This window comes from Pagrus major, chromosome 17 (genome assembly GCF_040436345.1).
Source record: "Pagrus major chromosome 17, Pma_NU_1.0".
NCBI lineage: Eukaryota > Metazoa > Chordata > Actinopteri > Spariformes > Sparidae > Pagrus > Pagrus major.
Window position 1 is genome coordinate 30,385,149 of NC_133231.1, and position 25,816 is coordinate 30,410,964.

Sequence of the window (25,816 nt, forward strand, 5' to 3'; positions counted from 1 at the left end):
CAGATGACCGGAGAGAGGAGAGAGGAGAGAGGAGAGAGGGGAGAGGGGGAGGTGAGGGTGAGAGAGATGAACTGACAGCTCAACACTCAGGGCTCAGTCAGAGGACCAAACGGATTAACGGTCGCGTCTACTTCCTGAAGTTATGAAGTGCGTAAGATTTCAGACGCTTTGAAGACATCGTCGTCATGTGGGACGTCGCAGGAGGATGACTGGACACCTGCATCTTCTCAACTTCACAGGTTTGCATGATTGTTTTTCTTCTTTTCTCTGTTGCTGATTAGTGTGAAGAAGACTGAATCTGAATCTGTTTTCTCGTGAACTGTAGGAGCTGGAAGAGTGACTTCCTCCATAATGAACTGTGCAGTGATATTTATATTAACATCGAGCTGCTTCACCTGGTCATCAGCTATGTATACCCCCAACAGAGCAGGTAGAGTATGAACAGTGACTGTGATGAATGAGTGATGGATAAAGAAATACCTCTCTGATCATCAAGCTGAATTTGACCTTTTAATATGACTTTTTTCAAGTTCACATTAAGTGTTTTATCACGTATGTCTTATCAGTATCAGGCCCAACAAAAAAGACATTTTGTTTCTGGGGACTGGGCCTCAGATTACTGCAGAAAAACACAACTTTATTCTATGATTTTTGTGAAACTAGATCATATTTTATGGAGAAAAAATCTTCTGGTTTTCCCTCTGATGTCCTTTGGCTGCTGGACAGATAGCTTTATTTGTCACTAAAGTAGCTGCTAACTGCTGCTAACCAGCATCCTCCCAATGAACACCAATGGGCCGGGGCTGTACGCAGCCTCCCAGAACAATGGAGGCGATTTACAGTACCAAGGTGATTTATGGAGTTTACTGGTGGACAGATACCGGTACGTGCCCGCCCTGTTCATTCCTGTGAAAGCTGCTTAGTGGCACATGAGGCCAAAAAAGTTTGACCCTAAAATAGTAATAGATCTTTTGCATGTTCATGAAAGACTTCCACTGGCTTTTTTCCCAATTGTATCAGATTAAATGGATCAAGTTCTGATAGTGAAAAGAGTCATTTTGTTTGGGTTCTGACAAAAAAAAATGTACCTACCATTTTACAGAAGCTTATGGGGAAAAGGTCGTTTTGGGCCCCAGTGCATCACATGGCATTGTAATGACATCGTTGGCCTAAAAGCCTGGAGTCGTCCTGGTGGCGGCTGACAGCTAGTGAGCTTGGTTAGTAGTCTCATTTGACGCATGAGCTGCAGGATGTCAGGAGCCAAAACTGACGATAAAACCACCTCTGTACTTTACTCTCGGTCAAAAAACTGGCCTCAGTCTATTCAGAGACTGTGTTCTCAGTCCGGGCAGAGTTAGTGTACCGCTGGATGGCGAGGAGGGAAATGCACCTTCAGGGCTATCGGCTACCGTTAGCAGCAATCAATACCCACAACAAGTCCGTCACTAGCTGCCTGAATCTCCAGTAGACGTTTCGCAGGAACTTTAATCTAGAGATTCTTTGGTATATCGAGCTTATCTCTAAATTTCTGACTCCTACCGGATCCTCTTTCACCAGCACCAGCCAAGAAGCTAAAGTACCTCCTCGAGCCGCTGGTGTACGCCGAGGTCGTTGGCCGAAGGGGAGATAACGTCACCTTGCCGTGCATCCTGAGGACCAAACCCAACCATTACAAAGTGAAATGGACTAAGCTGGAGCCGGGGCACGTAGGGCCCGAGAACATTATCATGATATCGAACGCGCACGCCTGCAAGCCGTACGGCCATCTCGGACAGCGGGCTTCGCTCCGGAAAGCTCACACCATGGACGCCTCCCTGGAGCTCAGCCATCTGGAGCTGGAAGACAGCGGCATGTATCGCTGCGAGCTCGTCAACGGCATCGAGGACGAGAACATCGTCATTTCTTTGAGGATAGAAGGTAACAAGAAGCCAAATGTCTATTCAAAATGTTGAACTGAAGGAATTTTGAGGGCAAATCTCTGGTGCTGAATCAACCAGAATCAACCAGTATAACCTGTGTTTGAAATGTTCCCACACCTCAACCGGGAGATGAATTTTATCAGGGCTGAGGGCTAAAAGTTTGGTGTCACTAGAACAAGTGTAAAAACATAAACACTGACAAATGACTTTCGTTTCCAGGTGTGGTGTTCCCGTATCAGAGTAAAAATGGCCGCTACAAATACACTTTCCATGAGGCTAAAGAGGTTTGTGCCGAGCAAGACGGCACATTAGCCTCATACAACCAACTGTTCAGAGGTACCGCACGTCTAAAGAGTCAATAACATGTTGTCTGCAGCTGTTTCAGCTCTCTTAAATCAGCCTGTGTCCTCCTGCAGCGTGGACGGAGGGTCTGGACTGGTGTAACGCAGGCTGGCTCCGCGATGGGACCGTTCATTACCCCATCATTCATCCTCGACCGGCCTGCGGAGGAGAGATGCTCTCTGGCATCCGCAGTTACGGACCAAAAGACAAGAATCACGATCGGTTTGACGCTTTCTGCTTCACCTCCAAGACGTCAGGTAAGATTTGAGTGAGGCTCAGATCAACAGTTTAGTCTGGTTTCCTGACAGAACGCTGGAAGCAAACTGGAGTTTTTCCAAGGCAGAGCAGCTCTTGATTTTAAATGGGAAATTAAAAAATAAATAACTGTTTGTTATGTGTATCAAAAAGGGACGTAAGATTCACAGAGGCAGGCAGGTCGAAGTCTGGAAATCAAAAGTGCAGGCAGCAAAGAGGCAACAAAAAAAATCCAAGAAAACTAAAGAGTAATACGAAAAAGGGAGGAAAAACCATAACCATGAAGAAAAATCAGGAGCACACAATGACTTGATATTAACTAATGAAACGTGATGAGCAGGACAAGGGCAGGAAAACAGACAAAAACAGGAAGTGAAAAGTAACACATGACGATAAAATCTAGAAAATAAACAGGAAATGACGAACCAAAAACCCAAACCATGACATTAAGATGAATACAAATAAAAATAAGAAATAAATAAAACTCTGCAGCACTTTTATTTTGGCTCGTTATCCAGTTAAAGTAAAAGATTTAAGACTTCTTTCGTGCACAAAGAAATATTCATCTCAGATTTGGAGCAGAAATCTGATTTGGGAGCTTCTTCATTACTGAAATTCAGCCTTGATTATCTGGTAATGTGATGCTCACAGAGTCATCAGGGCCGCCCAGATAAATATCAAACGTGTTAGATATTCACAATTTAAAATCTGGACCATAACATCAGTATTTCCCCGAGCAGGAGCCGCTGACAACTGTCAACATTTAGGCTAATGTTAGGTAGCATACTACCGTCATTTTCTTGGTATTTCCAACGGAGCAGCATTTTGTGTTTGTGTTTCACTGAATGTCAACTCTGTCGCAACAAGCCGACCTTCAGTCTTCACAGTGTGAGAGTGGGACAGACGGTAGGCTGACAGAGGACAATAACATCTGTTGGTGAGACGTGATTGGAAAGTTCCTCAGTGGGAAAAATACTTGGCCCGTGTCTCTGGGAAACTGGGAAAAATGTGACACAGTAGATTTAAATTTGTTTTCCTCTCACAGGCTCCGTCTCCTACATATCGGGGTCTTTCTCCTTCGACCAGGCGGCGCACACGTGTAAACGTCAGGGAGCCGAGTTGGCGTTGGTCGGCCATCTTTACTCCGCCTGGCGTTTCCAGAAATACGACCGGTGCGACGGCGGGTGGCTGAGAGACGGCAGCGTGCGGTTTCCCATCAGCAACCCCAGGCAGCGCTGCGGAGGCATCCCTGAGGCCGGGGTGCGCTCATTTGGGTTCCCGAACAAGACGATGCATCTCTACGGGGCCTACTGCTACAGGTAGCCCAAAATGAAAAACGTCAGTGTCTCAACAGAGATGAGAGTCCAGGCCCAGAATTCATGACAGTATTTACTACAGTTTGATCCACCAATGAACAAGAAACCTCAGATCTGAAGCTACAGCAATGACTGACAGAGTTACTATAAGGTTACATTCAATCTTTTCAAATTGAATCAGTCATTCGATGAGTGCTTTTATTGAAAACAGGGAATTTTGAGTCGACTTTAAAGTTAAAAGGCTCCATTTTCTTATAACTTGGTGGACTTTAGATTGCAGATAAAAACCTTTTATAGAAGCTATAAAGTCAAAATTGAATGTTTGGGTTGTTTTCAGCTACCAACATCAAATGTTGTTGTGGCTGGTGAACCACTGTCTTCAATCCCCCAGTCAGTATCTTTAAATTAAAGTGGAAACAGACAACTATTCAACTTTTCCCTCTCAGCGTTTCTGATTGGTATTGTTTTTAGCACCGCTGTCACAAAGACAACCAGCTCGCTGACACCTGCAGCCAGGAAACACCACAGAAACACACTCAGATGTTTCGTTTGCTCGCCGCTTCTCTGGTTCCTCCTGGTTTCTTTTCTGGCTGCTAGCGTTAACTAGCGGTAGCTGTAGTAACATGGCTACCAATAGCAGCCTAGCTACAAACCAAAAAGAAACACAAATCTCAGTGCAAAACACCCAGTTGTAGTAGTAGTAGACAGGATTTGTTACTAACTGAACGTCGGTTTTGAGCCTCTCGAGTCCTGGAGGTTTCTGGGGAACAAACTTTGACACCACAGCGCTCTACATCGACTGAACGTCCGTCAGCTCACTCTTGTTTTACCTCAGTTTCTATCACTTGTTCCGACTGGGAAAAAATCCCACGAACAGTTTGAGGAACGACTTCCCAACTCAGGATATGAGATCAATCCGAGGAGGACGGATGTGCAGCAGTGTAGAGTTTCCACAGTTATTCCAGTTGTTCCACCGTTACCTGAGGATAGTGACCGGGGAAAACAAAGCCTCTTCCTGTTTTGTTTGCACGATGACCTTCAATCCAGCCTTCATTTTTCTGTGAAAAGTGCAGCGCAGTGCAGACTGAACAGCGTAGTGAACGTGAAGCTTACAGAGATGGATGGTGTCGTCTTCCTACAGCGTTTACACTGTGCAATCAATATTTACTTCAGAATGATAAGTTGTCTGTTTCCACTTTAATAATCATGTCGGAAAACGTTGTTGGCCACTAAACACAGATTGTTAACTGATGTTTGTTTATGGAGTCGTATAAAAGATTTTAATGACACAATCGTCTGATCTAAACCTGTAACGTCTTCACGTCACTGAAGGTTCAAGAAAAGTCCGACATGTTGCAGCATTTAACACGAACGTCTTCCTGCGAGCTCATCCAAAGACGCCAAAAACTCTCAGATGTAAATAACACTGCTGGTTACTTTCACAATGAACTGGTTTATGTGTGAATTAATTACATGTAACTCAATAAAAATGATGTCCAACATATCATTTTTTGTTTTAATTGTCTTATTTTTGTGTGTCGGATTTAATTTGACGACCTCTTAGTATTAAAAAAAACAGTTAATGGCTTAATCAAAGATCTTAAATACACCAGAAAGTGTCAAAAAACAACACAAAGTCAAGTGCAGTATATCTGAAACAACACTGTCCTGTTAAATCAGTCACGTGATCACGATAAATATTACAAATGTATTTTTTTATAAACATTTTAATGTGTTATTTTTATACAGTTAAATCAACAGGTGACATGTAACAACAGTAAAAATCCAGACTACATTAAAAAAATTACATTTTCATTTCTCCTTCTCTCATTGGATCCATTTCTACGACATTATTTCTACAGTTATCAGTACGTGTTTATTAGATAAACGATTAACAACACCTGCCTCGTCTATTATTATAATACAGTACGTCTTTAATCACTACAAAAGATACAGATTTGTTTTTTCCTCACTGATCCCCCCCAAAACTACAGATACAGTACAGTTTTAATATCAGCAAACCAAACAACAAAGTCTCAGAGACACCTGAATAAAAAGCACCAGAGGACGAGCAGAGATCTGCGCTCTTTAAAATAAAAGATGTCGTGTGTGCACGGAGATGGTCGAGTGGTTCAGTTTTGTTGGGTTCTGGTTTGATTCCCTGGTTAGTGCTTCATCTAAAAAATACAAAATAAAAGAACTGAAGCTTGTTGTGACACGGTGGCTGAATTTTGTGGACGTGTGAGTTTTTAGACGACGTTAAAGCTGCGCTGATAAAATATGAAGAATATTCTGTGAACTACAGCAGAAACACACAGTCGGACCGCAGAAAAGCATCTCGTTCACATTCACTGGGACGGCCACGGTTCAGTCGGATCGGCCAGAGTAACTTCAGGTGTGATCGCTGGCAGGAATCTCCACATACAGGTGAGTCATCAGACTGATTAGGTCGTCCTAAAGAAAGTTCTCACCATGACCAGCAGGGGGCTCTATACCCTACTTAGATTAAGACAATTTCTTTGTATTTAGAGCTTTTCTGATATTTAATGTTTAAATATGCAATATGTGCTCATGATTGAATGTACAGAACAGGAATCTGAACTAAAAAATGTGGATTTTGGACATTTTCTGCACCTGTTTTGCACTCAGCTCAATAATCCTGCTGGTGTTGATTCCACGTTCTTCACACTCAGTGCAGCTGTGATGAAACATCGCACTATATTAGTGCTTTTACATGAAATGAACACGTTTTTCAAGAGTGCAGCCTGCAGGAAATGAAGTGAGTCAGACTGGGGCAGATCTCAACACGGATACAAATCCCTCCAAAAGTAAAAAACAAGGAATCCTCCAGGTTTTAAGTTCAGCAGGCTTCAGTGAACGTCAGACCGGCTGATGCTGAGAATTAACTGCAAACTGTCACACATGTTAAAATACGGCTCGAGCTGTCAAATTCATGAATTCAACGTTGTCAAACAGGTTTGATTTTTTTTTTTTTTAACGTTAAGTTACAAAACGGTGGTCGATTATGAGATTAAAGCACAACACGGGTTACTGTTAGTTACAGTCAGGAAGGGAAATAAGTGGGCTGTAAGTCATATTTTAAATATTTCTGGTTCACATCACATCCGATATTTAATTTGGTTTATGTCGGGTAACACAGACTGATACGTTTGAAACGTGATCAGAATCGTCTCAGGGTTCATGTGCATTTTGTAAATCAGATTCCAGGTTTTTTAAAGTCACATAAAAGATGTTGTCCCACATTAAAGTCAAAAGATAAGAGAGGATGTTACAAACTGACCGGAGAACACACAGTAAGCTTTTCTAATCCAACAAAGGAAGATGTTAAAGGATGTTTGTTTGTCGGAGGATCCTCTCTTATCTCGTGTTTCAGAGGAAAGGTTTGGGCGTCATTTTTTTCCAGAGATATCTCAAGATCAAGATCAGGTTTGGTTTCAACTCAAATTCACCTAAAGCTTCTATAACTTCACTGACACGCATCACGTTCTCCATTAACTGTGGCTGTGAGATGACTTTAAAATGAAATATTAGATTAAAACATTTTAACTTACTGCAGAAACACTGGGCTGAAAGGTCTGTTTGAGTCACGAGAGAAAGGGGAAAAGAGGAGGTGGAATATTGTTTTAAAAAAAAAAAAGAAAGGCAGGATGGCTTCAGACGCTCCACTTAATGTCCCAGAACAGAGGAGCTGCTTTCTCTGTGGCCGTGCCCTTGACCTCCATGACGTCCATGACCTCCTCGTGCTGGTGAGGAAGTGAGGTCATTGGGTCTTCTTCCATTGAATGGGCTGGAGGTGGGAGACACATAGAAAAGTCAAGGATCACAGTCTTCACTGTCAACGAGTGAGTTTTATTTACAAAAAGCTGCTTTTTTAGGCTTAGTCCACACGTACACAGGTATTTTTAAAAACACATTTTTTCCCTCCTCTCGTTTAAAAAAAAATCCCGTCCACACAAACGGTATTTTAAAATGAATCTCTGTCCTCCTAGATCGACATTTATACGTAAACATGTGAGAAAATGTCTGTAAATTGCTCTTAAGAGATAACGACGAAAAAACCTGTTTCCTGTCGACACATAAACACTGAAAACAGCGTTTCTGAATATCTTGAGATGTTGAAAAGCTCCATTTTCGATGACCTGAAACGCTGTTACGTGTGTACAAAAGGCCAAAACCCACAGAAAAAGCTTTGTTTTGTTCGTGTGCGGATCTTTAGTTAACGCACTTACTCGTCATGCAGGTGATCAGAGGCTCCTCCCACTGGCCGCCTGGCTGGCACTTGATCACAGGATTCAGTTTCTGCACAAAACCGTCCTCACAGTAGTACCGGACCTTAGTGTTCGTCTCATAGCGCATCCGCTTCTTCCCAAACACCTTAGCGTAGGGAACCTTGGGGGGCTGGCCGCAGGACGCTGTTAGACGGAGGAAAACATGGAGAGACGTGAAGTTTCCTCCTGAGTAAAGTGAAGAGGTGCGTTTCAGATGAACTGAACTCACAGATGCCCTTCTTGCAGGTGTAGGACAGGTGGTAGTTGCACGGCACGTCGCTCCAGTGGCCGCCGTCGTGCCACACCATCACCGCGCAGTCCTCGCCGGACAGGAAGTAGCTGTCGGGCTGGCCCGTGTACCAGTTCTCATAGAGCTGACGGAGAGAGACAATCATAGGATGCATTTCAAAGAGTCTTCAATCTCTTCTGGGATAGAAAACTTAAAATCTAACTTGAAGGTGAACTGTAAGCGGCAGGTCAACACATATAAAGTCAAATTACGTCTCACCAGCGGGTTCCCGTCCGACCAGCGGAAGTCTCCCTCGATGGTTCTGTCATTCAGTCCAATCCACTGATATTCTCTGTATTTGTCTGGAAATGAAAATGTATGAGGAGAGAAAATAAGAGAGAGGTCACTGTGTTGCAGGATGTACAGGTGACCACCTTAACAAGACCACCAGACAAGGCCAGGATTAAAAACTAAGATCAAATATTTGAGACCAGCTGAGTTTTTATAAACTGAGATTACTGTAAAATACTTCTTTTAAAAAAACCTCTTTAAACTAAATATTCTAGTAATTTGTTCTAGTTGTTGTCGACACTCGATGTTTGACACTGGAGTGAGTCGATAAAGATCCTGATTATGTAAAGACGACTCTCTTTTCTCACCTAACCTATCAGTAACCGTCTATAGGCTCCATGACAACTGCCCTCAGAGTAAAAAACAGCCTGCAGAGGAATGTCAGATAACATCTCATCGCCTCGCTGCCAGACGAAACACCAACACCGACTTCAAAACCGTGACTTTTTCTAGGAACAAAAAACAGATTCAATGAGAGGGAGGACGTGAGGAGAGGTCGTTGTTGTGACTCGTCTGGACGTTTCTTAAAACAAACTCGTCGCTTTGGTTTCTTCAAGAGTCTGAATTGGAGGAATGTTAAGAGGAAAGATGAGAAGTTTGATATCTGCAGCAGGAAATGTGCTCGTCTCCAAACAGAAAGATGTCGCCTGTCTGTTCACATCGTTTTATGAATTATAGAGCCTCCGAGTCTGAAAAGCGAAGCCAGTGTGCCTCAAGCCTGCAGTATTTCTAACAGCCAGCAGGAGGCTCCACTGGTTGCAAAAAGAAATCTGATCATATGCATATGTAAGTTTATGAGAAAATGAGCTCATGAGGACTTCTCACTTGATTTGTCACCTCAGTAAACAGTTTTCCTAACATCAAGTTTTCCTTCTTGATCATCAGAGTAAGCGAGGAAGTCATTTTATCTCTCCTGGTTTGAGTTTTTAGACAATAAAGCTTGAAGATCGTCACCTAACGATGAATTTTTGTGGAAAATGTGTCGAGAATATATTTTGTAGCTGATTTTCAATAGCGCAGTGTGTAACTTCAGAGTTAAATCTCAGAGATCTGAACCAAACACCTACATTTCTGCAGCACAAATCACAAAATCCAAAGTGCTGAGCACATTCACTCGCTAACAAGCTAATTTGTGTTTCCTTGGCTCCATGAAATCACATCTCACTCGTGAAATCAGATAATTTTTTGCCTCCAGATCGTTGATTTGAAACGAGTGGCGTTCTCAGGGGGGTTTCATGTCGTACCGTTGATGTAGTCCTGCTCCTCGGGGGTCATGACGGAGAGGAGATGTCCTCCACACATGCGACAGTGCTGCTCGGCCGCCTCCCAGCTCTGCCTCTTGGTGAAGTGACGATAACAGAAGCCCTGAAACTTCTCCCAGCCGGGCTCACAGGCCTCCTGGTCTGAACGGGTCGGAGACGCGATGAATCAGAGAGGAAAGGAAATGTTAATTATTTAAAGTCTTTTAGTGTTTGTGTCTCTGTGTTCGTCAGAGAGTTTTCTACCTGTCTGGCACAAGTCTCCTCCGTAACCGGGCAAACACAGACACCTCGCAGATTCACCGTCGACACAAGTGCCTCCGTTCAGACAAGGATTCTCCAGGCAGGAGTCTGTGGAGAAGGTTAAACACTTTATATATATCGCAGCATCTCAGATATTCATACAGTAATACAATTTTATGAGAACAGTGTGCAAAAATAGCCAATAACCAATGTTTTTACCTTTATATATTAGGTACCGTGTACAAAAAGCTTTAATCTAGTTCTGTTTTCATGCCAAAAGTCATTTTTTAACTAAATTAATTGTAATTTTTTGAGTCCTGAAGCCCCAAAAAACATATTCAGAGGTCTTCAAAACACCAAAAACACTTAACTGACTGATTTATAACCTTATTTTAGTATCTACGTGTCAAATTAATTTGCCTTAAACTAAATCCTACCAACTTTTTAAATGTATTTTATCCACTGTGTCAATCAATTCCTTCCTAATGGCCCCCCTAACAGTTTTTTCTGTCTCTGTTTTAATTTGTGCTTTTAAAAATACCATATTTTTGGAGTTAAAAGCACCAAATTCATTCTAAGTTTCTGTGGTCGACCCCGATTGGTTTCACTTTTTAAATATAACACTAATAATGTTGACTTGAAATGACTGAAAACTAAATTATACCAGTATCAAACGATGGTAGATAATCTTTTAAGCACTAACGTTGATTGTATCTGGGATAAAAGCTGCAATCTGTGTTAAATAAAAGTTAATATTTTTTTAATATTTTATTTTTGGAAGTTACAGGAAAACACCAGCAGAGGGCGCCGTTACATCAGGGATGAGACCGACTGCTGAGTCATGACTTCTTCCAGTATCAATGTTGAAAAAAAAATGTTTGTGTTTTTTGCAGTGTAATAAAATGAGGTTTTAGTTTCAGAAATAAGTAATAAAGTAATAATTTGAAAAAATCCCGTAATTTATAGAATTATACAGTAAATGTGGACGATCAAACAGCCTGCAGTGACAAATGAAGTGGACAAACATCACATTTCATTCTTTTACAACAAAGTGAACATTTTAATCATAATTAATTTATTAAAGTACTTTTTATTAGAGCTGTTTATGTCAAGTGCTGCTTTAAACAGTGATGTACAATGTTCCCAAAAGTCATACTCGAGTAAAAGTAAAGATATCGTGTTAAAACATGAATAAGTAAAAGTGAAAGTCACCCAAAGTCTTAAAGTGCCTGATATCAAACGTACCTAAGTATCAAAAGTAAAATAAAAGTATAAATAAATATATTTACATGTGTGTATATACTGTTTACTCTGAGCCGACCGATTATCGGATCTGATTTTCAGTATTTTTCTGATATTTGGAATCAGTGTTTTGTTTTGTTTTTTACCTGATTGTCAATAAAATAAATTATTTAAAAATGTTACTTCTGCTCTGATGCAGCATATAATCTGCAAAGTAACAAGTTACTGAAGTAATCAAATAAATGTAGTGGAGTATAAAGTACAATAAGTGGAAATAAGTATAAAGCAGCAGAAATCATCATCAGCATCACTGAGTCGGAGAGACAGCTCAACTTTTTAACTTTTAGATTTTTATAATTTAGTAAAATGTTGTGTCACATTTCATTGGACAGAAACCAAGAAAACATTTTGAGTTGTTGTGATTTAAGACGTTTTGTCTTTGGGCTTCTTGAACTTAACCTGTTAAGCCTGAGAGGAGTCCAACTGGGCTGTTTTTTGAGCACCTATGGTGACATATACGGTAAATATATAGTTATAGTGGTGCCAAAATGTGCCAAAACGGCACATCTGGAGCTTCTGCCAGAGAGCTCTGCACTAAAACCTCTCTAATTTTGCTCTGATTCACTTTATTAGCGTGAAAGTTGTCAGAGGTAACGTTCAGATGTTTTACTTTGGTTTGCTTGAGATTTAGAGCTACAACTGCATCAGTCCTCAGGGAGATTCACTCTGAAATTGTAATTAAAAAAAAAAACAACTTTCATTTATGCTGTGTGCCAATTTAATTTACTCAGACCCACTGACATAAATACTTATACTTACACATCTGATTAAATATTTCAAGTGTTCCCTTTACTATGATACCCTGATTATTTAAATAGACCTTGTAGTTGCAGAGATTCACTCTGTTGATTATCAAGCAGAGACACAAAACAGAGGCGAGTTGTTAACAGGTTAAAGAACAGAAGTGGTCAGAAGGAGGATAACTAAACCCGTCTTATGCAACACAGTCAGGAGCTTTCTGTGTGTTAGTCTCGGAGGATTAATTAAATATTGGGAAGCTAATCTCTCTGTTTTGTGCCGAGTCAGCTTGAGGCACTAAATTGCAGCGTCCGATAAATCTCTGTCCTGATTGGGCAGTTTTTGGAGACGGGCCTTCCCGAGTCAGCGATAAAGCCGCCTCGCACCAGCTGTTGTTTCAGCGCTCGTGATTCACAGGTACCTGAAATGCCCGCTTGTCTTACAGCAGACACTTTGGCGGCGGCCATGGCGGTCTGCTCCTCGTCGCCTCGCTGGACGGACTCTGGGAACGCGGTGGGAGCGGTGACGGTCACATCGGCGCCGTGGGTCGGACCGGAGGTTTCCTCCTCGTCCGGACGCCATGTGCATATTTTAACTGAAGGCTCGTCTGTGCTGGTCTCCCCCTCACCTCCCTCTGATCCGTGTTCTGTCGACACAGTTTATTATGTTCACAGGTTATTTATACATGCAGACAACTTGATTTTAAATGTTTTTATCAAAAAGCACTATTCAAAATGTCATGTTGATTATGCTTAAACAGAGTAAACACCACAGGGATGTAAACTTAAATAATTTCGGTCCGTCTACAGTAGATAAGAGATCTTTATTATTTAGTATTTGAGCTGCAAATAACATTTATTGTCATTATCTGCTAGTTTCTGTTTATTTTCTAAGTAAATAATTAGTAGTTTTTTGTGAATTATCAGAAAACAATAATAAAAAGTATGTTGGGTACTATGATCTCACAAAGTGAGTAACTGAGTGTTGCTGGCACCAAAAATAAGGATTATGGTTCTGTATGTCACATTAGACGTCACAATAGAGCACCAGCATCTCAGACCAAAACAAATGGGCCTGTCAACCAGCTCAAAGCCACCAGACTGCTCCTTTAAGTTAGCTAAAGCTTGATAGCTTCAACATGGTGGTCTCCTTTAAACTCACCACTGATGCTGCTGGTGCTGATCTCAGTCACGACCTCTTGCTCTTTAGAGACGTCATCAGACTCCTCGGTGACGGGAGGCTCGGCGCTGTACTCCCGGTCGGAGCGGGACTCCTGCGGCGCCGAGGACGAGGGCTCTGGCTCCCAGCCGGGTGTGAGGGTCAGATGAGGGATCAGTGTGATTTTTACCTCTGATTGAGGAGGCGTATCAGTGCCGGCCTCGCCGTCAGCTCCCTCAGAGGAAGTGTGGTCTGTAGAAAGAGTAGTCAGCAGGAGTCCTCGTCTCACCTCTGGGCTTTCTCCAGACGATTCACCTGATCCCTCCCCGGCTTCTTGTTCCCTCCCCTCCGGATCACCGTCTGTGATATTTTGGGTTGTGCTGAGGAAAACTTCAGGGCTTTCTCCCAAACCCTCCTGCTCCTGTTTGTCCTGGATGTCCTCCACAGGTCCGGCCTCAGATGAAGCATTGCTTTCGGGTATGAAGGTTATAATCTCTGGGGAGCTGGCTTCAACCTCAGAGGGGGGAGACAGAGTCACAGATACAGGCGATGTCAACAAAGTGACCGGATCACTGTTGAGGACACCGGAGTCGTCTGTGACCGTGAAGACCTCTGCTGTTGTCTCTGCAGGATGGATGTGTCCACTGTGTTCTGGTTCTGAGTCCTCCTCTGAGGTGCTGTGGGGTTCCTCATCGTCGTGATCAGCTGGGGTGGACGACTCCACGGTTACACCGAGGTGCTCTTGAGTCGGATCATGAGCTGTCAAAAGGAGATGATCTGGAGTTATATGTTTAAAAATATCCTTTTCAACAATAACTACAGCAGGATATAAAGACAAAGGTAGGAACAACAATGTAGGTCTTAGAAATACACAAAATGTTAACCGTCATGCCAGCACAGCTCTACCAGGCTCTGTTATTACCTGACTCAGACGTGGGGATCAGCTCAGAGGTGGCAGAGACGTCCGTACCAACCAAACTTTGAGTGACAGCCTCCTGTGTTTCCTCCTCACCCTCCTCTCCAGACTCTTCTTCTGTCGGATGGATCTCAGGCGTGCTGTTGTCAAAAGACGGCGACAGGGTGGTGGAGTGAACGTCTGTGTCCTCGGTGTGGAGCGCAGTAGTCAGCGCTGACATCTCCTCAACGGTGCCGGTGCCGGCGCTGGCCTCTTCTGGCTGTCCTGAAACATCGTAAGAGGTGCTCGAGTAGACGAGCTCACCGGTTTCGGAGGCGTGCTCCAGGTGGACGTCAGGAGTGTGGTCCTCTTGTAAGACGGGAAGGTCGCCCTCCTGAGGAACATCTGGAGAGCTGCTGAGGAGCTCGTTCAAATCAGGTCCAGATGTTGTGCACAGACACGGTGTATCCGGGCCGTCAGTCACAGAGATATGATGCTCTGAAGTCTCTCTGCTCTCTGACGTTGTCGCGTCAGTTGTGGGTGAAGTGGCGTCTTCACCGACAGTTACTACAACAACAGCAGCACCAGAAGAAGCTGTTGGAGTTACGTGAGACTCTTCATGTTCTGTGTGCGGGTTCTGTTCAGGTGCTGGCTGGTAGGACTCTGGGTAGCTGGCCTTCTCTATAACCTCCACGATGTCCTCTGTGGACTCAGACATGGACTCGGGACTCTGCTCAGACGTAGGAGTGACAGACGGGTGAAGGTCTTCCGTCACCAGCGTCTCCTCATCGTAACCCAGTGTTGGGGACTGAGCCTCCGCAGGGCCCAGCTTCACAGGATTGGCCGTCTGGGCATGTTGGACCTCTTCGCCCTCCTTTGCCGTCACCTCGCTCGGGCTGAACTCCTCCTCTGCAGGATTAGTTAAGAAAATGTCCTGGCCAATGTCCTCTGGCTCGGTGGCAAGAAAATCCTGAGGGGATTCTGTGTAAGGTCCATTATCGCCTGGAATAAAGAGCAGAATTAGAACATGACATTTTTAATATCCAGCGTTCTGATTGGACTTTCCAGCCCTGAGACACCAACCACTGCCTCAAGAACTAGACAGGATCTCAGGTGAGGTCTTACTTTTGAAGCAGTAGACGTCATGTCGAGTGTGAGCCTCGGGGAAGCCCGTCTGGTTGCTGTAGCGATACACGGTTCTGACTCCAGGTTCCCCGCCTCCGCAGCGCTCTCTGGGGGTGACGATGGGGTAGCGCACGCTCCCGTCCGCCAGCCAACCCGGACTGCAGTGGTTCAGTCCGTCGTTCCAGGCGGCGTACAGCTGAGCGGTGGTGGTCAGCTCGGCCCCGTGACTCAGACAGTAAGCCTTGGCCTCCCAGAAGGTGAAGCGCTGGGGGGCGGAGCCATGGAACACCTCACCTTTACAGGAAGAGACAGGTGTCAAGATTTGATGATGATGGTTTTGCCTTTTGTTTTCACACCAATCTCTGGTTCTGCTGTATTGATTTTGATATTTTATTAACCGTCCATAATGAGTCCAAAGGGAGGGCAGTGCTAAAACTACATTACCCACAATTCAGCTAGTTAAAACGTGACATCACTTGAGGCATTTAATCAGATTACATGCAGCTTCCTCTGGAGCCACAAAAGGCTTCAGACCTGTAATTGAAATTTCTTTGAAATTACCTCCAAATTATCACAATAATTACCTCAAAATGTCTTGAAAATTACCCAGATATTATTTTAATAACGACTTTCTGTGATTTTCCGACATCCAGTTAATAATTAGCTGTTGATTTCTTTAAACTGGTTTCTGCTTAACATCAGCTGATCGTGCTCTTTTCATTTCAAACTAGTTTCTGTCCAACTCGTGCAGGTCAGAAAACTGAAGGACATTTTTTTAACCATTTACATTTTCACCAGTTTCTATTATTTTAGCAGGTCGGGCCAAAATTTTTGTTGTATTTGTCAGTAAATAATAATTTAAGGTGGCTTTAGAGAAATTATTCCAAATACTGATCTGCTGAAGTGACAGAAATCGGTTACAAATTGTACTTCAATATACTGACATGCAGAAGTTGGACGGAAACAAGTTGGAAGTTTTCTGGAAGTATATTAATTATTTGCTAGAAAAGAGCAGCACATTATTATAAAACCATGTCAAAGTCATGTTCAAACACTTTTAGGTAATAATTTTGGTAAAATGAAGTTAATTTCAAATATTTTACCACCTACTTACCATGAAATTTGCAGACTTGTAAAATAAAGTCAGGATAATGTTTCTAAATCCTGTAATTTTAGTTGTAAATTTGAATTATTCCTTTTTTCTCGTCTCACCCATGATACTCTCCACGTAGCAGTAGACGTCGTACAGCTCATCGGGCTCTAACAGTCCGTAGTTCCTCACTCCTGGCAGCCCATCCATGTCCCCGAAACATCCCTCTCTGGGCATCTGGATGGGATATCTGTGGAGGGAAATATCACACAGCGCTGAAACACTGAGCACCTCTTCGTCCGTAATGGCAGCACTCATCACACTTGTTGGAGAAAGGTTTGGTTTCACAGCCGATGAGTGCCTCTCAGCCACTCGACGCTGATGTGCAGACGTAGAGAGCGTATCGAATGTGAGCTGGCTGAGTGGTCCACTATCAGCCCTCCACGCTGGACGCCCCCTCAGCCGCGTGGACGGCGACGTGTCGGCCTAACAGTTTTAGTGTTGTTGTGTTTGTTGATTTGGACTGAAGCCAAATGCACACTGTGAACACCTGAGTGCAGAAAATCATAAAAACCAAATGCAGACTTTTCGGAGCTGAGAGGACACTTGATCCAGAGCTGAGCGTCGGTGCTGTTTGACTTTGGGCCGTGTTCTCTCAGGTGCTCACCTCACCGAGCGGTCTGAGAGCCAGCCGGCGTCACACTGCTCGTATCCGCTGTGGTAGGCGGCCAGGAGCTGCTCCGGGGTGGCGATTTGAGCCCCGATGTCCTCGCAGGCCTGTCTGGCCTGCTCGAAGGTGAAGGCGTAGCGGCTGGATGCATCACGGTAATGGAACACCACCCCTGTAAAGAAAAGTCCAAACAACAGCTTTATTTATGAACTCTGGGTCCTGTCGGGTTTTGTGATTATTTGGTGAAGCAGCATTGGAGGCAGGGTGGTACAGAGAGGTGTCAGGATGTTTTCATGAAGATGTTGCACGAGTGTAAAGACATTTTCTGAGATTTTCCTAAATAAAATGTGACATTTATTACATTTTTATTAATATTTTAGGCTGCTCAAAGTGGAGAACACGTGCTGAAGGTTCCTCCAGATGTTAATAGGAATAATCAAATCCAGTCATTGTCTCCTCACCCACATGCTGATATAAAGTCAGGTGAAGTCTCGTGGTCCACAAAACATTTCTGGAGCTTCACAGTAAAACAGCGTTGCAGCATTCTGCCAAACAGCTGAAGCAGCTGTTTTAAAATGGAAAAAACAACCATCTGTTTTACTGAGAAGCTCCAGAAATGTTTTGTGGACTACGAGACTTCACCTGACTTTCATCAGCATGGAGGGAGGAGATGATGACTCCATAAATCTGCTTAGAAATCCTCAAAAAAGACGCTCCCTACATGTGCAGAACTTGCCTTAGAAAAATCATGTTTTTAAGTTTTCTTCAGTAACAAAGTAATCCAGTGATGGTTGTCTGTACATCCACAGGTTCACTGCAAACAGGAAGTGCTAACAGCTGATTCTGCAAAGTTTTAAAGGAGTTTTGGAATATTTTATTTATGTTTTGGTTGTTTTTTTTGTTAGCTTTATTGTCATACAAACAGAGAAACTCAGGACACTCAAAAAAGAGGACATGGATATAATTCTGACTCACTGTGACGTTCCTCTCTGCGATCAATTAAATATTAGAAACCGTCACTTTTCATCTGATTAACCACGACAAACACACTGATTCCACCTCTAAACACAAACCATGTGGGTCCAATGTATCGGGACGAACGGTCAGGAGAAGCTGCATCTGACGTCTGTATCTAACAGAGTCGTACTGAGAGAACGAGTCAGAGGCTGATATATCAGCTCACAAACGACTGTGGTCAGAGAATCCATAATCTATTACTCTGTGATGAGACGACCACCCATCACAGCTGCTGTGTGTGTGTGTGTGTGTGTGTGTGTGTGTGTGTGTGTGTGTGTGTGTGTGTGTGTGTGTGTGTGTGTGTGTGTGTGTGAAAAAATAAAGGCACAGAAATACGAGAGACGCTTTCTTCTATTATCCAGAAGACACTTTGTTCGTCCTTGAGTCTTTTCATGACGTCCGCTGACAAACACACGTTGACTCACACGTGGATTTTCTGTCAGATACTGGCTTGATTTTGAGTTTTAGAGAAAAAACTAAACAAAAATATTCACTTTTGATTTATAAATTCATGCATGAAAACCCTAAAAATATGAGCTTGACATTTACAGTATTCATAGTATTTAACTCTGCTGTCCTCATCTTGATTAAAGAGACTTTCGAGACGGTGAATGTTCAGAATAATTAGGTTTTTCTTTGAGTCTTTGTTGTTGTTTGATATTGTGCGTCCTCTTCTCGTTGTTATTTTTACATTTTTATCTAGAAATATGAATCATGGCTTCAAAAAAAAAAAGTAAATATTCTGTGTCGCCTGATTAACTGTCTGCATCCTTTATCTCTCTCACCTTTGACCTTGACGTGAGCCAGGTCGTCGGCGTCCTCCAGGCCCTGCTGCACCTCGCAGCGGTAGAAGCCGGTGTCGTTCTGCCTCAGGCCCTCCAGCCGCAGGGTGAGGTCGGCGGGGGAGTAGGCGTAGTTGAGCAGCGAGGCCCGGTCTTTGTAGGCCTCGTTGACTCTCACCCTGTCGCCGCGGGCGACCAGGATCTCCGTCTCCGTGCCCTGAGTCAGAACGCTCCATTTGACCCGGGGGAGGGAGAGCACGGCGTGGCGGCCGTTGGTGGCGGGAGACGGCGGCGGGTGGGCCAGAGACACCAGGCAGGGTAACGTCAGAGAGCCGCCCAGCACGGCGCTCTCGGACTGGCCGTGGGGGATGGTCACCTGGAGAAGCTTCGAGTCATCTGAGGAGAGGCAAGCTTTAAGGTAGAGGTGACATTTTGAGAATTACGCTCATACTTGTTCGTTGTCGAGCGACGATTGATGCCATTCTCATGTCTGAGTGTTCAGTACAGAGCTGGACACAGGGGACAGTTAGCCTAGCTTAGCATAAAGACCAGAAGCAGGGAGAAACAGCGAGCCTGGCTCTTCATCTAATACCCCCTAAAAACCCACAAACAGTTGAAGTTGAAGATATTACAGCTGCCTGAAGCAGGAGGTCTCACTCCTTGTGATCTTTCTTTGTCAGCTCTGGAAAGAAAGACGATGTGTCTAATTCAGGATTTTATAGATTAAGACTTTTTAAAACAAGTTTAACATCTTCCGGACGTCTGATCAGGCTTATGATCTGCTGCTTTTGACGGTTGCCTGTTTTTTCTGTTTGTGATCACGGTCACTAGTTAACTGCCTATTTTTTACGGTGTTTACCAGCGTTTAAAAACCTGTGTATACAGGCTAATTTTGGTGTAAAAGTGGCATAAATACCATGATGCATTGCAGGAGTTATAGTGACACTGCACCCTGACTTTGAGTAAACTTGTGGATTTCTCTGGTCTGAACACTGTTGGAAACATCTCTGATAATGTCAGACGACACCTATGAGGACTTTTTCAATCATTTCATCCATTCATTCCCTTTTTTTTTGCTTTTCCAGTTTTGTAGCAAACTCCTGCAGCCAGTTATCAGAGGCACAGCTTGACATTTACAATTATATCCATGTTGGACTGGGCTACAGGCCAAAAAAATGTTTTTTTGCTGCCTCATAGCACAAAATGACAATATTATAAATGTCCTGGTTGTTAGCGAAGCTCAAAAGCAGCTCTGCAAAGTGGCTGCAGTTCCTCCTGGTCACCAGAGGAGGTCAGCTCATCTGCTTCTGAACACTTTGCATCACTGCTGTACGTCACATGTTGTCATCTCAGGAGCAGTTTGTGAATACTTGCTTTCATTGTGCTTCTGTTGACACGACTAAAGGAGAAGACATTCAGCTGTTTCCTCTCCGCCCATCAGCTGACCTTGTGAGTGTGCACATGTCGGCAAAAACAATGACTGACAGGAAATGATTAAAGAGAGCGCCCCGCCGCCCTTAAAAGTCAGAGGTCATGTGTGATTTAATGGAGCGGGGACGTATAGAGAGGGGGCTCGTACCTGGCTCGTGGTGGGGGGTAGAGGACGCCGGCAGGACGAGCGGACAGATGGCACACAGCAGCACAGGTAGGAGCACATCCAGTCTGTGGGTGAGAGACAACAAGGGAGGGGGAGGGACGAAAGGCTTGAACTTGAAGTGACAAGAAACTCTGGACTGCACACATCGGATTAAAATCTAAACATTTTAAAGCATCTCAGTGGTTATTCGACCCCAACGTAAGTACAACTGTCTGAAACTTCCTCCACATCAACGATGCAACCTGAATTTAGATTTAAAGGTCATGATTCGATTTGACTTCAATGTTTTTTTTAGCACATACAGATCAGATCAGGCATCACATCTGGATCTGTAAAGATCAACAGACACAAGTGACATTTATATTTCCAATTTCTTCTTCAAAACAAACAGCCTGACTTCATCCTGGTGGCTTTTTACCAGCCGTCAGTTTAACAATAAGCAACAACAGATAGAAATTCAGTTTGTTAAAAAAGTTTGGTTCCTCAAATCTTTCCAGAGTGAAGCCTCTTCCCAAACAAATCAATAAAGGATCTCTGAAAAAGAAAATAAACCCGAACATCTGCGTTTTCCTTCAGCACCAGTCAGCTGGTCAGCAGGAGGACTGTTGGTCGGACTAAATAAAGAAAGTCGAACACGTCACTTTGGACTTTGATGAAGTCATTTTTCACAACTTTTGACATTTAAGAGACTAAATGATGACAGAATCATTAATAATGAGCGTGTGTGTGTGTGCGTGTGTGCGTGTGTGTGTGTGTGTGTGTGTGTGTGTGTGTGTTACTGCCTGTGTGTCCTTGGAGCTGTAGAGCTGCTGTGACTCAGACTTCAGGAGCTGCAGAGTGTGAGCTGAATTCTGATTCCCTGAAAAACTCCCCGGAGGGTCGGACCGAAGCCCAAACACCAACTTAACTAGATTTACCATCATTACCACCTTTTATCCTCCACTATGTTCACTTTCTTTTTCTTCTGCCCTGTTCTTCTTTGTCGTATTGTGATCCTGTTTTTCTGCTCTGGGAGAACTTAAAGGGACAGTTCACCCCAAAAAAATCAAAAAATGCATATTATTCCTCTTGTGCTGTTTCATCCATCTGGATTGTTTTGTTGTGGGTCACAGAGTTTTGTATATCAGTCACAGAGATGTCTGCCTTCTCTCCGATATAATGGACCTAGATGTCAGACGGCTTGTCGGGCTTAAAAACTCAACAGCAATGTCTCTTTCCAGAAATCCTGACCCGGTTACTCAAGATAATCCACAGAGCTTGTTGTCAGCAGTTTCATGTAGGAACTATTTTCTTCCTGTTTCACTGTGCATCTACTAATGGATCCCTGATGTTTACATCCTGCGCCGTCATGAGCTCGAGCCTCTCGTCCATGCACACCTTCTTCTATGTGGTGATCCGGTTGGTGGGTGTACTGCTCACAACAAGGTCTGTGGATTATCTTGAGTTACCAGGTCTTGACTTCTAGAAGAGACATTGCTGTTCAGTTTAACAAAACGTAGAAATAAAAATATGTATTTTTGAATTTTGGGTGAACTGCCCCTATTAAGGTTTTCTTCTCATAACAGTGGCCGACAAATATTTTTGGTTTTGCAACAGGAGAAACGTTTTCTATGACCAAAAAGCTGCATGAGGCGACTGCAAACATCAACGAAAGCTTCAAACAAGATCTCAGCAGCATTTCACCTCTTCTGCTGTGAGTCTGAGACGCTCGTGCACTGACGCTGTTAGCAAAGCAGCTGCAGCAATGATTTGGGCTTTAAAAAGGTTGTAAACATCTTTTCAAATTAATTTCTTGGATGGAGACCTGGATTATGCTGGTCGAGCTGTATGGAGCCATTTTGGGGGGGTTTCGGTTGTTTTTCACATTTTACAACAAAATATCTGCTTCAGTTGTTTAGCAGAACGCTGCAACTCTGTTTCTACGAGACTTCACCTGACTTTCATCCGCGTGGAGGGAGGAGATGATGACTGGATTTACATCTTTGTTTGAATTTGTCCTTTAAAGCCAGCGTCATATCTCACTGTCCGACCCTAAAGAGCTGTATGTTTACTTCAGGTCCTGCTCGTCCTTGCATCATTCGACAAATGTGCCTGTCTGTGGAAGAAGCGGGTAGTGAATAAATGATGAGAGGCTCCTGCTGCAGGAACAGTGGAGCTTCGACCTGCAGGTCTAACACAGACTCAGTGTCGCGTGTTTCTGCCGCTGATGAAACTCTACTTGTCAGTTCATCCGGGCACAAACACAAACAAACAGGAAAAACAGCTGGTGACCTCCGACACCTCACCGACACCTCGCTAACAAGGGCGAGACCTGTCAGCGCCTGAATCACCTGCAGGCCTGCATTAACAAGCAGCTCACCTGGAGGACATAAATCCAGACTCTTTAATCTTTTATACGAGGAGCCTGTGGAGAGCAGAGACGAGGAGCCTCCGCTGAGGACGGACGTGGAAAATCACAGACGCGACAATAACTGTGTGTCAATGAGTTCCTCACTTTGACTGAAAGGGGAATTAATCTTGAAATGACGACAGGAAATTAGAGTTTATTTTGTGCGTCTCAGCGGAGACATATTTCTAATCAAAACAGGATTAATAAATAATCACTCAGCGGCGCTTTAATGCCTGAATTTGGCTCCGTCATTCCAAAATGAAAGCTGTAAAGACAGAAATGCCACTTGGGATCAAGAGCAGAGCTGCAGACGGGTGGATGCACACATCCATAAGATGTAAACGTCTTTTATTCTATGAGAAATGAGTTGTTACAGTAGCTGTGAAAAAAGTGAGAATAAAGGAGACAGTCGCTGGACGAACAAACTGTCAACCTGTCAGCTTCCTGTCACAACGGTTTCAGTTTCTCTCTACGTCAAATCAACGTAAGTCCTCCTGACAATCCTCCACCGACGTCTGACTATTCAGATCAGACAATCCCCTCATTTCAGACTGATCAACTATCTGTCTGACTCGCTCTCTTTCTAAGAAACAGAGACAGAGAGGGAGAGAGAGAGAGGAGAGAGGTTTTCCTGCGGGGGAGGCAGAGCCGGCAGAGGCAGCGTCCCAGGCAACATCACCAGTGCAAAGACAGGCATCACAAGTGGCTGAATAGTCAATGACTTCACCTTGAGGGAAAAAAGGCGGCGGGGGGCCAAGAGAGAGGATGTTTGACCGCTCAGTTTTGCCAGGGAAGGTCATTTGAGGCTGTCGGGGAGGAGGGAGGGGGTGAGGACGGGAGGAAGGGGGTGAACTACATTCTTAAAGGACCGCAGCAGCTTTGTGAGAGTTTGGCCCATTTGTCACTTTACCCAGTGTGACGAGAGAGAAACCCAGTGCAGCACACATTCAGTTCAGCAAACACCACGACGTGTCGTCACACCTCAACGACAAAGAACATCTTTCCAACATGACGAGCACCATGGGTCCATTTTTGAGTTTGCTCGGTTGGCATCAAAATTTAGATCAGCAGGATTTGTCCATCTTTTTCAGCATGAGTTTTTGTGTCCATGTACACGAATCCAATCGATTAAATTTCATCAGTATTTCAAGAACAGAGTTTAATTAACATAAACCAAACTCACAATCTTTCCTGAATTTGAAAATATCTTTTCCCGACCTTGAGTCTAACCACAGACTGGATGTGAACGCTGGACTCTGGCACGGTTCATTCAAAGACGGAAATGTTGTTGTAGATTATATTTGGTGACCGTTTCACAAGATGTACGACACCTCGATATGATAACAGGTACCTAAAACTGTAACATAGTGCTGTTAATCTCCTCCCTCCATGATGATGTAAAGTCAGCTGAAGTCTCGTAGTCCACAAAACATTTCTGGAGCTTCACACCAAAACAGAGTTGCAGCATTCTGCTAAACAACTGAAGCAGCTGGAGACTTGTGTCCTTTTCTGTCTGAAAAATGTCTTCATACAGCTCATCCGGTGTAATCAAAGTCTCCTGAAGCTCCAAAAATCCAAAATTCATGTTCCCCCCTTAAAGCACGGCCGAGTTGGTGCACACACTTCAGACGGGATGTGCGCTATTGCTTTTAGCTTAGCAGCTACAGTGAAGATCTCAGCTTAAAGGGTTTTAATTAACGACTTTTTCAAATCAGTTTGGGATTTTGGAGCTTCAGGAGAGCTGATTACACCAGCCGAGATACTGGAGCCATTTTATGTTGCTTAGGAGAATGTTGAGAATGGCGTTTTGCTGTGAAGCTCCAGAAATGTTTCATGGACTACGAAACTTCTGGACGACTGGATTGTCATCATCATTTCAACCACTGGTTTAATAACACCAGCACAGATCTGCTGCGTCACATAAAACACAAGCAAAACAGAAGCTGGACGCTCTAAACAGCTGTAGTCATCGAAACTGAAGCGTATCAAGTCCGTCAAAAGTAAATGAGGCTGAAAAACACTGACTCGTAGTTTCAAGGTGACTGACTCTGTAAATGTCTCCTGACTTCTTTTTTTAAACAGAAAGCAAAGTTCAAAATCAGTCAGCTAACTTCTCATTTCTAGCTTTCTAAGTGTTAGTGTCTCGTATCTGCAGAGATTTTCTTATTTTCTTATTCTGTTGCTGCTCGGGACGCTTTACCAACCCAACATGTGGCTGTTTGACGTCCTGGGAATGAGACTCAACAATCAACTATCTTTGTGGTGCGTTCAGGAACAGCTGGGACAAATCCTACTGACTCTACCTTTAACTTTAATAGTCTCTGAATTATATTAATATGACGTGAGCTTCAGTTAGCTTTGACCACAGATGTCCTTCAGAGGGAGACTCTTTACTCTGATACTCTGAGTACATTTCAGAGCCTGTACTCTATTACTTTTACTGGAGTAAAGAAGCTGAATCAGTACTTCTACTTTCCTTCTGTACTTCTAAAGGTTGTGAACATTAACTTGTGGATAAAATACAGTGATTGCAGGTCTGACTGAATCTTTAAAGGGATTCAAAAGGATTCAGGGTTGATGAGCAGATGTGCAGGAACTAGCGGCCTGTTCTTCGTCCTCTCTGAGTCTTTCACACAGAACCACAAAGCCAAACACAGCCTCCCTCCGCCCGTCATTCAGATTTGAGAATAGGGAGCAGAACCGCTCGCTGAGCCATCGTTAGACGAACCTGACGCCACCACTTCCCCCTGCGCTGTACCCCCTCTGCTTTCTCACGGCAAGGACCACCGCCACTAACCCTTTTGCCCCCTCGGCAAGCTCCTCCATCACGCCGGCCCACCAGTCCCACAT

At 43.8% G+C, this 25,816-nt stretch overlaps 2 protein-coding genes across 2 annotated transcripts; one reads left to right on the forward strand and one right to left on the reverse strand.

Moving 5' to 3' along the window:
* Positions 1 to 216: 216 nt before the first annotated feature.
* hapln2 (hyaluronan and proteoglycan link protein 2) lies at positions 217 to 3,839 on the forward strand. Its single transcript, XM_073485990.1, has 6 exons — positions 217 to 239; positions 326 to 430; positions 1,564 to 1,917; positions 2,139 to 2,255; positions 2,336 to 2,518; positions 3,562 to 3,839. Exons 2-6 carry the CDS (start codon positions 352 to 354, stop codon positions 3,837 to 3,839), a joined length of 1,011 nt encoding a protein of 336 aa, XP_073342091.1. The 5' UTR covers positions 217 to 239; positions 326 to 351.
* A 1,907-nt stretch (positions 3,840 to 5,746) lies between these two features.
* On the reverse strand, positions 5,747 to 25,816 carry bcan (brevican). Its single transcript, XM_073484694.1, has 15 exons — positions 25,695 to 25,816; positions 20,560 to 20,642; positions 18,984 to 19,376; positions 17,179 to 17,353; positions 16,634 to 16,761; positions 15,422 to 15,715; positions 14,324 to 15,298; positions 13,408 to 14,160; positions 12,665 to 12,889; positions 10,207 to 10,311; positions 9,946 to 10,104; positions 8,630 to 8,712; positions 8,351 to 8,495; positions 8,083 to 8,265; positions 5,747 to 7,640 (listed from the first exon to the last, which is right to left on the reverse strand). The coding sequence occupies exons 1-15, from the start codon at positions 25,814 to 25,816 to the stop codon at positions 7,507 to 7,509; spliced, it is 3,957 nt and encodes a 1,318-aa protein (XP_073340795.1). The 3' UTR covers positions 5,747 to 7,506.